At 35.9% G+C, this 15,444-nt stretch overlaps 1 protein-coding gene across 1 annotated transcript; it reads right to left on the reverse strand.

Annotated features, from left to right (window-relative positions):
* Nucleotides 1-2,686: 2,686 nt before the first annotated feature.
* Nucleotides 2,687-13,670, reverse strand: LOC109070667 (polypeptide N-acetylgalactosaminyltransferase 6-like). The gene is made up of 11 exons (XM_042713226.1): nucleotides 13,446-13,670; nucleotides 11,817-12,318; nucleotides 10,841-11,013; nucleotides 9,577-9,726; nucleotides 8,890-9,124; nucleotides 5,486-5,603; nucleotides 5,205-5,405; nucleotides 4,940-5,071; nucleotides 4,736-4,837; nucleotides 4,418-4,576; nucleotides 2,687-3,544 (listed from the first exon to the last, which is right to left on the reverse strand). The coding sequence occupies exons 2-11, from the start codon at nucleotides 12,290-12,292 to the stop codon at nucleotides 3,431-3,433; spliced, it is 1,860 nt and encodes a 619-aa protein (XP_042569160.1). The 5' UTR covers nucleotides 12,293-12,318; nucleotides 13,446-13,670; the 3' UTR covers nucleotides 2,687-3,430.
* Between the last annotated feature and the right edge of the window lie 1,774 nt (nucleotides 13,671-15,444).

The following is a 15,444-nucleotide window of genomic DNA, read 5'->3' on the forward strand; positions in this document are numbered from 1 at the left end:
ACAAAACTGGCATTTAAGATGCTCTGTAATGTAGTTCCTTTTAAATAAGGTGGGTTGTTTTTCCATCAATGAATTACATTTCATCTTATCTAAGATTTTAACAATCTAATAGATAACTAGTTTGCAAGTTACTACACAATCCCACTCTTCACATCAAATCGCCTGATTCTGGTGGCCAATCAAAGAAAGAGGTTTATGGGGAGGGAAGTTCGACTGTAACACTGCAACAGCAGATTATACATTGATCAACCACTACAGGTTATTCAGAATACACTTGTGATGAGATTCAAACCCAGTAATCCTGGTCAATAAATAATAAGCCATCTTAAATATAAGGGATAGAGGATGTCTTCTCTTTCTCAACCTGATGGAGAAGTAGGATGAAAATCTAGCACTGATCTGTCAAAACTGTATCTGTGCTTCAGTATTACTGGTTAAATCTTAAGCGGTAGATCCTTGGAATGAAGTACATTCCACACCTCTTGGTCATCTTTTTAGCATTTGTGGCTCTTTCTGGCGGCACCGGTACGACCAGATCTATAAGACTTAAATATTTCCACAGAAACATCAGCTTCACATGCATTCACAGCTGTGCCGCACTTCAGACTGTGAAGGGAAGAAAGAAAAAAAGAGGAGTTAGAGGATAATTTCTGTGAAAAAACATCAAAAAGGCAGAAAATCATCACCCTCCTCTCTTTCCAAATCTTCCATAAACTGCTCTCACACAACAACAGAGCCAGGAGACCAAAACATCTGCACATCTTCCATAAACTGTTCTCACACAACAATAGAGCCAGGAGACCAAAACATCTGCACAAACTGGATCCCTTTTTTTTTTTTTTTTTTTACAATTGATCACAGCAGCAAAACTACAGCTTGCATTTCCCATATCATATTTTCCAAAAACCTACTCATGTAAGAGCATCTGTTAAACATCACTGACAATGCTCATCTTTCACCTAGACACACACAGAGATTACTCAAAATACAAAACAGCACACTTTTTCTAAGGTTTTATGAAAATATTTTTTAAATGAACATTTTATATTTTTTAAATTGTATATTTATTTTATGAAAGTATTAGTTTATTTTTTTATTTAATTATTTAGTTGGAACAAAGTATTTTTTCACAAATGTATAATTGCCGCTTAAAATAATTGCAGCGTTCAGCTGAAGCATGCACGTTATCACATTACTGACAATGGAGATATAGAAGACCCTAAAAAACCTTAAAGGGACTTTGTATTAACCAGCAAACAGATTCTCTTATACTTCACCAAGAAGAGGAAGTCGTTACACGTTTACAGTAAGCCAGAAAAAAGCACTTTCTCTTGGATCGCAGCATTCAGTTCTGTCTGTGCACCTGTTGTCAGAACATAATAAAACAGGCCTAAATCAAGCACACGCACACCATCCGAGGAGCAGAAGATACCAAATCTATGTAGAGAGGATACAAAAACACACACTCACTTACAAATACAGGAGCCTACTTTTTGGATTGATTAACCAACGTTTCAGCTAATAGCCTTTGTCTATGATTTCTTACATGGTGAGAAGTATAAATAGGCTATTATTCACAGGTGCAAACCATCTCAATCCAACCAACAGAACAATCAGATCTTACTAAAACAGTAAATAATGACTAAAACACACTTTGTCAAATTACATGAATTCTCATGTTAAAATCTCAATTCAACATACAATGGTTTAAAGCACATCACTTACAAAAACAACAACAACTGAGGTCTAAATGCACATTTAAACCCTGCTGGCATAAAATACCTTTGTGAAACTGATATTGATAACTGACTGGCCATTTAAGATGAACTAGATTTTACAACTTTAATCAGTTTTGGCGGAAACTATGGTCACCACGGTAAATATTTAAAAGAGATAAGCATCTATAAACACAGAGCGCGACAGTTTTAACTTTAATGAGATAACCAGCTCTAAAGATGGAATTAAACGTGCTGGTTTTACAGCACTAACTCTCACGCCACGTTCTCAGTGAAAGCATGTTACCTCTATTTCCAGCACTTCCAGGAACAACCTTCAGTGTCTCCGTTTATTTTTACTACACGTTTTTACAATCCTCTAAAACAGAACTATGAGGCCTGCTGCCACCTATCGGTGAACGAGAGAAATGACAGATTTGGCCTCACAACAGTTGGCCACAAAGCTACCATGACACCACCTTATAAATTATTTTATTCAAAAAGGCCCCAGTAATATATACGCAAAACAGTCCAAAAAAATCTCTCAACTTCCATAATTTCACTAAAATACCTTAACAACTAGATACACTACTATTTTAAAATCATGAAGAAAAAGAATACAGGAACTCCATAAGTCTTTTGTTGCTTTATATCTTTTGCTAATCACAATAGTGATCAATATCAAGTTATCACAATTTCATTGTGATGATAACAGCAGCAGGCTATTAATTCTTTAATTCTGCTCCTGTAGTTAAGCTCCAACCCCAGTAAAACACTCCTGAACAAGCTCAAGTCTTCAGGATTACTTGAATATTACAAGCAGGTGCGTTTGATCAGTGTGGGAGCTAAATACTGCATGACTATATATATATATATATATATATATATATATATATAATGTATACATAAAAAAATATATAAAATATAAATATATATAAAAGTTTTGAAAAAAACGACACCAGCAAATGATCTGGGAGTGTGTATTTTTTTTATACATCAAATATTTTCAAATAATCAAATATTTGAAATCTATTACCGAAGAATAAATCTGCATTGTCAAAATGTATAAAGAATAATAATGTAGAGGTGAAGAGGACGAAACAGATAATTACATGTTTACATTATTAAAACATGATTTCCCCCAAAAGACCTCAGCACACTGAAACAATCAAGCAATTCAAGTCACATGCTGTTTTATACATACTGATGGCTTCATAAACACAAGAGAAGGATCTGAAACCAGTGCTGCCTTGTGACAGTTCACTAGAGCTGAAGAAAACCCTCATCCCCTGCAGCATGTGCAAATGATTGGGATCATACAAACATCACACGTATCCTTGGCAAGGCCGGCCATTCCTTGGCCTTAACACTAACAGTGTTCCAAAAGTATTTAATTTTCCATTTCTTAAAAATAAATAAAACCTACACCATTTAAAAGCAGCAGTAAACATCATCAATAAGGCAATAACATGCATCAAGTAAACAATCTTGCTGCTGGACTGTTCCCTCTGTGATGCTCCAGTCCCATGACTTCCCTGAGCATCCCCAGTCTGATCATAATGTCTTTGGGAGCTTATGGATATGGACTATCCAACACACTCCCAGTGCATCCGCTCAGGCCTACAGTGAGTTTGTCAGCCTGAGCTTTGGCAGCTGGCCCTCCCTCGTGGGTCTTATGGGAGTGAATGTCCTTGCTCCTCGATTGGAGTGTGAGGTCAACTTAAAGCCCACTGCTGGTGATGGTCTTCCGGATTGCAGGGGCTCATTAATATCTTGTCTCCTTTCTTATGGAGACACTTTCCAGAGGACGGATTCTTCAGTAGTTGCTCCTTAAATTAGCATAACATCAAGAACATATGTAAACAAGTTTTTCATGTGAATGGGGTCAAACGATCAAATCACAGCAATTTAAATTATTATAGATTAGGTTAAAAAGTTGACCTGAAAATGTAACATGAATATCAGGATTTAATTATTCATTCTAATATTATAATATAATATAAACATATACAGTACACTACAGTTTAAACATTTGGGGTCAGTGAGATTTGTAAAAGTTTATGAAAGAATCTCACCAAGGCTGTATGCATTTGATCAAAAATACAGTAAAAACAATAATACTGTGAAATATTCTAACAATTTAAAAAATATATGTATTTTCAGCAGTCATTATTCAGTCTTCAGTGTCACTTAATCCTCCAGAAATCATTCTAATATGGAGATTTGGTGCACAAGTAACATATCCTGTACAGCTGTACAGCTTAATTATTGTGGAAACCATATTTCATATTTTTCATGATTCTTTAATTAACAGAAAAGTTCAAAAGAGCAGGATTTATTTAAAACAGAAATATTTGGCTACAATATAAAATGTATTTTTGATCAGTTTAACGCACTTTGAGAAAAGTCCTTACTCTGATAAAAGAAAAAAAAAAGTCTAATTTAAATAAAATCATCCGGATCCTTCACTTTTGAATAGTAGTGTACATCAATATACAACATTTAGAACATTAATTTAGAATTTTTTAAGTATAGCTTATATTTTGGGTGATATCAGTAGTGTTTGATCAAGTTGTTCACGTGCTAAAAAGGATTGCAACAGGCATTAAGTAAAAGGGAAAGGAAGTAAGATCTGATAACAAATAGAGACAGTAAAAACAAAGAAGTTGAGTAATTCATTTCGGTTCAGAAACAACACTTACTTCTGTGAACACCCATTCTTGTTCAGGAGTCAAACTACTGCCTTTGCCCTTCAGCGTACAGAGCTCAATCTTTACTGGCTCTGGGTAAGGAGACGCATGCAGGCAGAGCTGTTTCCCTATGTTATGTCTCAGCTCATTATTTGACGTGTATTCAAAGTACTGAAAACAAACACATCATGATGAACATCTGTTCTTGTTGGATCAAGAAGAAAACCATGGTCAAGATGTCATTTTATTCTTATAACAAAGTGTCACTTTTGTTTTAAGAGCACCTCTAATCATAATATCAATGTGAATGACACAGCAATGGTACTATACCTGATTGCCGCCCATGTTGTGACATACATACATAATCACAGGCTTTCCCCCATTGTTACTTTCTCCAACATCCAAACATTGCTGTGCTCCCATATTCTTGAGCCACACACACACACACACAATAAAATAATAAATAAACATTTGGTCCCAAACTGGGTTAAAATGGCTAATCGTCATGAATGTTGCATTTTAAAAATGACTTACAGCTCCAAACTTGACAGGGGTAAGATCAGGGACAAAGGCTTCTGGGTAGACATTGGTTAGGTACCAAGAAAAGTTCTTGCACTGTAAGGTTTCTCTGAGTTTCAAACGGTCAGATATGTCACCGTAGTTTTTCTAAACAACCATACAGGAAACAAAAGCCATGCAGTTAGTCATATGCTCTTGCTTACACTTACAGTAGATATACTGTATAACCACAAACACAAGGTTAATATTTTAATCCTATGAAAAAGAAATAAGTTCTTACATCTTTGGCCATTTTATCTGCACTTTGGCTGCGTCGATAGTAGATCAACTTATAGTCGTCCATCCACACCTCAGCCAAGCGCACCTGGTTACGTGTAATGACCTCTGTACCTTTGGGAAAGGTGTGAGGACTCTTGGTGCGGAACACATGACCCACGACTGAGCAGGGGATTATCTCCAACTGTCCACCACACTGCCACACCTGACAGCACAAAACACATACACAAATTTTAACATCTCATTATTATAGCTGTAGGTGAATTCTGAAGAGCAAGAACTGACCCTGAAAGACATCTCGACATTTTCCCCACCCCATATCTCCATTTTGTCATCGTAGGTCCCAATTTTCTCAAAATAGGCCTTAGATATAGAGAACAAACCACCGGCAAATGTTGGAGTTCTGAAAGAAAGATAAGGACAAATACAATTAGTAGGATTTGCAACCAGAGAGCCGGGTCAGATCCTATTAGTTTTGAACTCAGTTAAAATATATATATATACTGCCTGTCCAAAAAAAAAAGTCACCACCTGGATTTAACTAAGCAAATATTTAAGATGAATAAAAATTATTGCAACTCCCTGATGGCATGGAATAAATGTGACAATGCCAGGATGACATTACAGAGCTTATTGAAATGATGCCACGGTGAATGCATGCCATAATCAAAGCTAAAGGGGATGGTTGGCCACCAACCAACAAATATTAGTGTGTGTGACTTTTTTTTTGGCACGGGCAGTGTATAAAAATTATTATTATGCCAAAAATATAATATAATATAAACGAAAATATATATATATATAAAAAAATATATATAAATGCATTAGTTTTATAGCATTTAGTTGTCCATTTTAGGAAATTTAGTCATTTCCATCTGCATGACAAACTACTTATTGCATTTACCCATCAAAGTGATACTTGAGCTGGAAAACGCAGTTTGTTCTGTTCATCTTAATATATTATTCTATATAAAACGAACAAAAGAGGGAAATCCTGATCTAGCATTTTTTTTTTTAACTATGGAGAAAGAGTATTTTGGACATTTCAAACACATATGTAGCAAGATGCATAATAATTTAAATACAAACTTGTGTTACAGAAGCGGGGGGGAATCTTCTAATATAAACCAAACACTGTAAAAAAAATACAATTCTGAATTAGCTAGTTGCTAAAAGGAAAATGCTGTAGATAACTGTAGTAAGAAGTATGTGACATAGTAAATGAAACTCAATGAAACGTCATACAACCAGCCAAGTCATCTCATTCATAAAATCAGACTGACAGGAACATAGTAAATGAAACTCAATGAAACGTCATACAACCAGCCAAGTCATCTCATTCATAAAATCAGACTGACAGGAAGAACCTAGCCAGGATTTGAATAAACTAAACGTTCCAAGCATTTCATTAACAAAAATTCAGAGCATTTTAATAACACAGCCCAGTGTGTAAATGCAAAGTAACAAATTAAAAGGCCCTCGGAATGATGTATGATGAAAAATAACTGATCAAAAACGACTCAACTACAACTGTAGCTATTTTTTTTCAATTTTGAGAAAAATCGAGTTAAAGTTTTCAAAAGGTACCAAAGCAAAATCACAGAGCAAAGTTGCATCTTTTCCTACACTTCTTTTCTTAATAATAATTACTATATTAATAATCACAATCTAGCTATTTTTTTATTTGATCTTTGTTATTATAAATAAGAACTGATACAAAAAAAAAAACCTTTAGAACAAATAAGAAACAAATAATGAATTACCTTTTTCATTTTAGACCTAAAAAAAGCATTCAAGTAAGATAACAAATAACCAAATATAAAAATCCCTTTAGTCTGTTAATAACAAATTAATTAATTATTAAAACTATAAAAGCAGCTCAATCAATAGCAGCAAGTGATTCCCTCTCTTCTTTTATTGTTAGATCAACATTAATCAATGCTGCCAATATTACAGTTTTTCTGAATTGCTAAAACACTAAACCCCCATCTCTGAACCGAATTCTCACTAGCTTAAACCAATTTGTCAAATAAAGCACTCTTTCTGCTAAACCTTAAACACGTTCAGGCAGTTAGGCTCCATTTGCAAATCTCATGCACTTTTTGCAAAACTCTAAACACAGTCTCTTTCATTTATCACTTATTTTGTGCTGCAAAATGCAAAACACAAGTGGCAAAAGTTAAACAACTAAAGCACAGTTGACACAACGATTCAAAATTGTTCACACTTGTTTCTAACAATGTGATCAAACCAACTGTACAAAAAATGAGAGGAGGAAGAGTACATGTAACAAATGGAGGATGAGGAGGAGATTCGAACAATAGATGGAAACAATCTGAGAAGGAGAGGAGGAAGAGTACATGTAACAAATGGAGGATGAGGAGGAAGTGAATGAGGAGAGAAAGGGTAAGGCTTAGAGAGTGTTATCAAGGCTGGATCTGTCAGACCAGAGGGGTTTTCTCTTTGTCTAGCAAAAAATACAACATTACTTGTGATGTGGACAAAGTCCTCAGGCCGGACTCCAGCACAAAGAACATGATGCTGAGACAGAATGAATCTCTCATTGCCCCGATTGTGTGTGAACTGAGAGCACTGTATTTGAGTGTACTGTAACATGCTATTCATTAAGAGTTTTATTAGACCTTTTTGGCCTTTGCAGTTGGACTGCAGTATATATGCTGTGTTTTATTGACTCGTGTGTGTGAACTGAGAGCACTGTTTGATTTTAAGTGTAAGAGAAATGGTTTTGCAGTGATTGTTTGATTTTAATGGAAAAGTCAGAGGTTTCGTGAATTTAGTTTGAGTATTTGGATTTGTGTTTAAGGTTTTGAGAATAATGAGAAACACAAGAAATGTGTTTTAGCAATTCAGAAAAACTGTAAGACCTATTGTGATATACAGATCTAATATAATGTTACAAATCAGATGTTTTTCCCCAACAGTTTCACAAATGTTCACTTAAGACAACATGGAATAAATAATAACTAAACTCCATATAAGACAGAACAAATTTAAAATAACACCTCTCACAAAATCTCATTAACACATTCCCTATATCAGACAGATCAAGTTTAAAATCACACGTCTCATAACTTTTCATTATGTGGTTCTCTGGAATACTCGATTGTGACTAGTCAGTGTTTCCATTTATTATTTTTTTTGGCAAGTACCAAGGAAACAAACAGGATAATGGCTGGTCATAATCACACACACACACACACCAAAAAAAAAACCTTCAATGTGATACAAAACCCCTTTTGATCACCTTGTCAGGATTTATTTTGCAATAATGATTTGGCTGTATTGAAATGTGGCCTTGCAAACACTTCTGTCAGTTGGGACAGTCCACATAAAAATGAAAAATTAACTATATTATTAAAAACAATCATCAAAAAATCCAAACAAAAAGTGCTATTTGTATGGAACAAAAAGTGTTAATAAAACGTATATTTTTCAAAAGAAATGAGACATTCTTACAGGTTTGGAACAACTTGAGGGTTGAGTAAATGACAATTTCTTTTTGGGGTAAACAATCTCTTTAATTGATGAAAAAGCAAATACACCCATCTTGTTAAAGGTAAATACTGATGCACAAATCACAACAAAAATGAATACGTAAATTTGTTTTTATTCTCGGAAACACTTCCAAGTTTATTAAGAGCAAGGTTTAAATAAAACGTGTGACTTACTTTACTGGGTACGTCTCATCTTTGCGTTTAGCATTCTCGTAATCTGGAATGGCCTCCCAGCCAAATGTAAGACTCCAGTCAAAGTTGCCTCTGTTTTGGGCACGGGCCGACGCCACGGGCTTGTAGAACTGGAAAGTGTTTAAATCAATGGTTGAGAGTTCAGGGCTCACCACAGCAGTGGGCTCCTCAACAATGCGAGCAAGGAGAGGCTCCAGCCAGCCATAGAAACACTCACCTGTAACAGCAAAAACATGACAAAAGAGATAAGAGGGTTTGTAAATATGCTACACAAGCATATATGCTAAGATGGCACATCACAATTTTTAAAACTTTCATCGTATTCAAGGTAAAATATAGGATAACATTATGCAGGTGTAAGTTGCTAGGCTTTAATCCCGCCTACAATGGCTCAAAGCGAACAAGATAAGCATCAAATACTAGACCTTTGTCATGGTGCATAACTTTGCAAATGACATGAGCGCCAGAAAAAAATAAAATATTATCATGGGAGTAACCACTTTAAGCTCAGGCCTATGGACCTGAAGAGCAGGTTCTTGAAAAACTACTTTCCACCCAGTAACAAATAATGAGACTGATGGATGTTAATGACATGCTAACAGAAACTGGTATGCTGTGTGAGTCAACAGAATTGGGAAGGCAATTCATGACAAGTGATGACATACGTACAGTGAGCATCTAGGAAGGTTAGGATTTCTCCCTGTGCTTTGCTGGCTCCAAGAATCCTCGCGGTAATGAGGCCCTTCCTCTCCAGCTGACGCACTACCTTCACGATCTTCAGTGACTTCACATACTCTTCCAGCTTCTCATGGAGGTGTTCTGCAACAACACACAAGATCAAATGTAGAAGGAAGACATTAGTGTAATCTTGTTTTCTTTGTTTCTTCTGTATTGTAAAGTACCTTTGAAAGGCACTGTATGAACAAAAACTATTACTATAACAATGATACCTTTCAATTGTTTGGGTTAATTACGTTTTTTTTTTTTTTTATTAAGGAATTAATAATACTTATTCGGCTTACTTATTCAATACTTTTTATAATATTAAATAAATGCAAATATATTTATAATGTTACAAAAGATTTGTATTTCAAATAACTGCTGTTCTTTTGAACTTTTTACACATTTTCTTGACCACCAAATCAGCATATTAGTAATGGCTGCTGAACGCTCAGCTTTGCCACCACAGAAATTAATTAGATTTTAAAATATTATTTAAAATATTTTAAATATTCAAAAAGAAATTTAAAATGGTAATATTTCACAATATTATAGTTTTACTGTATTTGATCAAATGCAGCCTTAGCTGCAGAGGATAAGTGATTTCTTTCAAAAACCTTTTAAATCTTACAAATCCCAGAATTTTCAACTGCAGTGGACAAGTTTAATACTGTGTTCAAAACTTTAAAAGTCAGCTGTAACTTTAATTGTCAACTATTCAACGTGATATTTTTCAGTGACTAAAAATAGTTTCAGAGCACGTTGAGATTTCCTGTGATGAGACTTCAGATGAACTGACACACTTCCTTTACCTTATCGCTTACAGCACTAACAAAGTACATAAAACTAACAAGAAGATTAATTAGGAGAACAATTAAACTAATGAAGAGGAAAAAGTAAGTTATAATAATACAAATTAATATTTCATAGCCAGTAACTTTTGCTAGGGACTAGTTAGCTAATACATGTTTTCAGTTTCAACAATGCAATATTACTTCCTGGATTTTTACTCAAAGGTTGTTGTTTTTTTTGCAGTCTTAACTGGTTCTTTTGTTAATGTATGTTTGTGGCATTTTCCATCCACCTGAAGAAGCACTCGTACAAGTAACATTCCACTAAATAAAACTGTTTGCCATTGAGCCAAGAACATATAATAACACTATTTCTACGGGTAGGTAATTTTTACAGCAAGAACTGATAAAGTCAGGCCCACCTGCTGTGCTGGCATCATCCACTAGTATGATTTCTTTGAGGAAAGCCGCCGGGGAGGTATGCAGCACACTGTACACGGTGCGCAAAAGTGTTGACCAGGCCTCGTTGTGAAACACAATGATCACACTCGTGGTGGGAAGCGGAGGGCAACGGCGAAACTTTTGCTCAACACATCTGCAAAGGATGCATTAAAAAAAAAACTATAGATATGAGTGTACTATACACACACACACACACACACACACACACATATACATATATCTATATAAAATCTTTATTTCTATAATGTAGTTTTAATTTAATTATATCTATATACATTATAGTTCAGTATATCATGTTAAACTAAATGTAAATGAGAAATGTCATCTTGCCTTCTAGTGTAAATAAAATATGTAATGAAAGCATTTTAGTGGTTTATGTTTAGTTAACTATAATAACCCTGACAAACATACACGCCTTAAAAAGCTGAAGGTAATATTCTAAGGCACAATTCCCAAAATACACATTTAAACACTGTAATTATCAGTATTGTAAATTTGAGGACGTATGCAAATTGCTCAAGGCACTTTACTCAACACAGTGTTTAAATATAATAAGGTTCAAAAGGAAACATAACATGTCAATCTATTGTTCAGTGATGCAACAAGTGAAGGTGTGATTAGAAACTGCAAAAGCAGCAGAACAGTAAAGACTCTAATGTTTAATGAGTGTTTGGATAGCATTTACAGGGCCTTAGCCCCAGCCCTTAAATCAACAGATAAATCTGCACCTTCATGTTTCTGTGTAAACAGATCAAATGAGTCAACGTAAATTAAAAGGCATCTAAAATGCCAGCAAACATTATAACACACGTCATGGGTGCTGCCTAACTTTAACATATGAAGGGAATCATTATAATGGCAGACTGGTTGCTGAATTGAATGAATTGTTTGTATTCCACATTTTCTCATGGTGCCAAACAAAGTGCCCATTCTTACTCGGGTGGACGGGTGTCATCTCCAAGACTTCGGTGCAAGGAGATTCGGTCACTGGCAAACTGGTTAAAGCAGTGCCTGGTCATGCCCTCCTGCTTTTCCTTCTCCTCCTCCGCAGTCATGCTGGCTTTCTGGAAGGCTGCGGCATTGGCTCCCGGTGCTTGAGTGTCCTCAGGAGGTCTCTCGATCCACGGTTTAAGATCCACCTGAGTGTAGAAACCTGAGGGGCAGTTTCGGTTCTGGGTGGGCAGCACTCCCACCGATGGGGGCTGCGGGGCACCGATCTGGAAGGCGAAGTTGTTAACCGCCCCACGGACCATCTCAAATACCCTTTCCTTTTTGTTGGAGAGATCTTGCAGCCAGGGGTCCTGAAGTGAACCACTGCCAACGTCCCTCTGGAGCACCACCAGAATTACCATGAAAACAGTGCCGCCCAGAACAGTAAGCTTCAGGGGGGAGAAACGACGCCTCAGACGCATTCTGCTGGCCAATATCAGTTACCAAACTGTGAAAACAGACCAAAAATCACTTAAAAAAAAATCCATAAAATTTGTATTGATTATTTACACAAACTCCACAACAAAGCAAGCCATGCCCCACTCTTAATTAGCAGAGAAAGCCTGCACTGTCGACTCTCACATGGAGCACAGCAACAGAGCAAACAAACCTCACCTGACAACAAACACCCTTCTGCACCTGATCCTTCATTCACCCTGCCGGATCCACGTGGCAGCAGGTGGCTCACTGCACATTCCCACTACACTTAATGGGTGGTGTTGGAAGATTTGCATAAATACACTTCACAACTGTGACATGTCGCCGGTCATCTGACTAACTGAACAGGATCTGGATCTCACCAACTGCTTGGAATGAGTTTAATGGTCATCTTGAGGACTGGCAAATTTAAAGCATTTTAACCACAAGTAATTACTTTCAAAATAGGAAATGTGAGGACAATTGAACGTATGGTGTTAAATGAATCAGTAACCTCAGTGCCCATGGAACCAGTCTATTTAAAAACATCTACATCACAAATCCCAAGACGGGTAATGGCCAACAGACACAGTCAGGCCAACTTCTGCTGTTCTTCTGCGTAGGTGTTCACACTTTCCCAATCTTTCAAACTAAAACTGGTTCTCCTGCATTAATACTGAGCCAGAGCATAAATGGACATTATTATTATTACAACATAAAGTTATGAAGTAACATATTGGTTAAACCGCATTTTTCCTTAGCTACTGAATAGTCTGCGTGTTTTGCAAATTTCGCAAACCCCAAGGACTTCCCTAAAGTTTAAACAAAAATTAATAATATGCCACGCAACATGACAACTAAGCGAAACATATCTGATTAGATAAGGAAGTGAGGCACGAATATATATATATAATGGTTAAAATAATTACAGTAGGCACCGACTTCAAACTTTCACAGTCTTCTAGGAGACTTATTTTCGAATAAATGAGGATAATGTAAGACGAACGGGCTTTTGTGTGCTATTAACAATAAAGATAAAACCCGCTCATGACAAGGAGGAGAGGAAGATACAACGGTTAGATTTTGTTGACAGCAGACATGACGCGAAACATGTCGAAACAAATAAAGCACTCATTTAATTACATTTTCAAAGCTTACCTGTAATAATTTTAGTCAGTCATGTGTTTCTCCCAGAGGCAAATACTACAGATAAATACGTGTTTCCTCGTCTACCGTGGCACTGTTTGTTTCAGCTGCGAGAGTCGAGAGTTGTTGTTACTCTGTAACATCGCGTTTTAGAACTATTGGGTTCACTAAGCGCGCGACAGTTCCACGCGACCAGTAGCACTGGCCTCCCGGCTTCCCTTTGAACGCAACAGGTGCCATCCGTTCTAATGAATGAGACGAGTCATCTGGGTCCTAAAGCCGGGCTCTCCTTCGAGTGATGATGGGGATTTTGATTCATCTCAGTGATTCGAATCTATTAAATGTGTTCGTGATCACCAAAAAGATTCCTTTACAGATGCTTTCTGCGGTTTGTTGTGCATCCGTACGCGAGTAGGTACGTAACTGCATATCTTTTTGTCACTATAGGATTCATCAACAGATTCAAAGAATCGTTTTGCTTGTCAAAATCGGTTAAAATAGTTTAAGCATCACAAGCATCTCCCCACAAGTGACTAAAAAAACTACCTTCTTTTTCTTCTTTGAAGTTTAACGGCGGTTGGCATCCAGCTTATTGGTGCATTACCAACTAAAAAAAAAAAAAAAAAAAAAACAGACACGCTTCAAAAGGGGAGATTCAGTGAACCAAAATGATTGAGTCCATGGAAGTGAACGAGAATGATTCACTTTAAAGATTCATTCAAAAACAGCGATTCGCTCACCACATCATTTCAATGTGGGGTCATAGTTTTCTTTTCACACAAATAAGTTTTAACCGTTAAAAGTGCTGTTAAACATGTACGGAAATTTCAGAGTTGCTTTGCACTTGTCTAAAATTGGATAACGTTGATTATTTAATTAAGGCTCATGAAAGGATGTGGTAAGTTAACAAACTATACCTCAGCAGATATAAATTATTAACTGGGATGCAAGTAAATTCAATGCCTCTTGTGTCGCGTACGTGTAACCGAATACAGATTTATTCAGACATTTGAGAAAGGCAGGCCAAGAGGAAATGGGGTCGGTACTTCTGTAGGAGAGAATCGTGATTACAAACTATCGTCTGACATGAGACTGCTGCTACTTGAAGAAAAGACACCAAGCTGAGCATGAACAAAGAGAAGAGGCCATTAACACAACAATCACTAGAGCCACTCTCACCCAACAATGGTCTGTCTGTCTACCTGATAGCTTCGTTTTGAGGAATTAAATTCTTTTGATGTAAAGTAATATAAAAGAAAATCTTTTAACAAATGGCACACTCCAAATAGTGTACACTATATTCTATTACTTCAGATGTGTTACACCTAGTATGTTTAATAAAATAGCTAACATAAAATGAAACTAGCACAAAAACTAATTAAAAGGTTATTTTGACAATATGTTGAAATCATATTTAATTGGTTGTAAAATAATTGTAACTAATTTTAATTACTAAAAATATCATATATAGGTTATATTCAGTTGAGTGACACATTTTGCCATGAATTTATAGTGAAAAAGACTAGATAAAAATTAAGCTTGGCCTCCTGAGGTTTACAATCAACTTTACTTCTGAAAGTTATACTTTCACTGACCACTTGTTAAGAAAAGTATTTTAGGTTTGTTTTTATACCATATTTGTGGAAAGTGTCTAATATTTAACCTCTTTAACCTGTTTGTCCAAATGTAATTAAAATGATAAGAAATAAATGACAAAAATTGCACAAACTAGTGTTGGGTGGTTATGGTATGGAGACATTATTCTTACATAAAACACCCAATTTATTGATTTGCCACCTTTTAATGAAAAAGGTCCTGATAGGTCCATGTACCACAAACATATCTGACCTAAAAACAATATGTGCTTTGATGTCTATGACAAAGTAAGAATATTAAACATACATGTACATTCATATTGGGAAATTCATGTTAAGGACGGTGAAGGATGTTTCTTGCAACACAATCATCAAGATGCATCTATACAGTAGGAATGGTAAATTCAGAAATATGA

This window comes from Cyprinus carpio, chromosome A23 (assembly GCF_018340385.1).
Source record: "Cyprinus carpio isolate SPL01 chromosome A23, ASM1834038v1, whole genome shotgun sequence".
Lineage (NCBI taxonomy): Eukaryota > Metazoa > Chordata > Actinopteri > Cypriniformes > Cyprinidae > Cyprinus > Cyprinus carpio.

Coding starts and splice junctions, on each gene's coding strand:
- LOC109070667 (XM_042713226.1), bottom strand. CDS start 12,292: ATGCGTCTGAGGCGTCGTTTCTCCCCCCTGAAGCTTACTGTTCTGGGC. Junction 4,577..4,735: donor ACAACATGGGCGGCAATCAG/GTATAGTACCAT, acceptor GTTTGTTTTCAG/TACTTTGAATACACGTCAAA. Junction 3,545..4,417: donor AAGAATGGGTGTTCACAGAA/GTAAGTGTTGTT, acceptor TGCTAATTTAAG/GAGCAACTACTGAAGAATCC.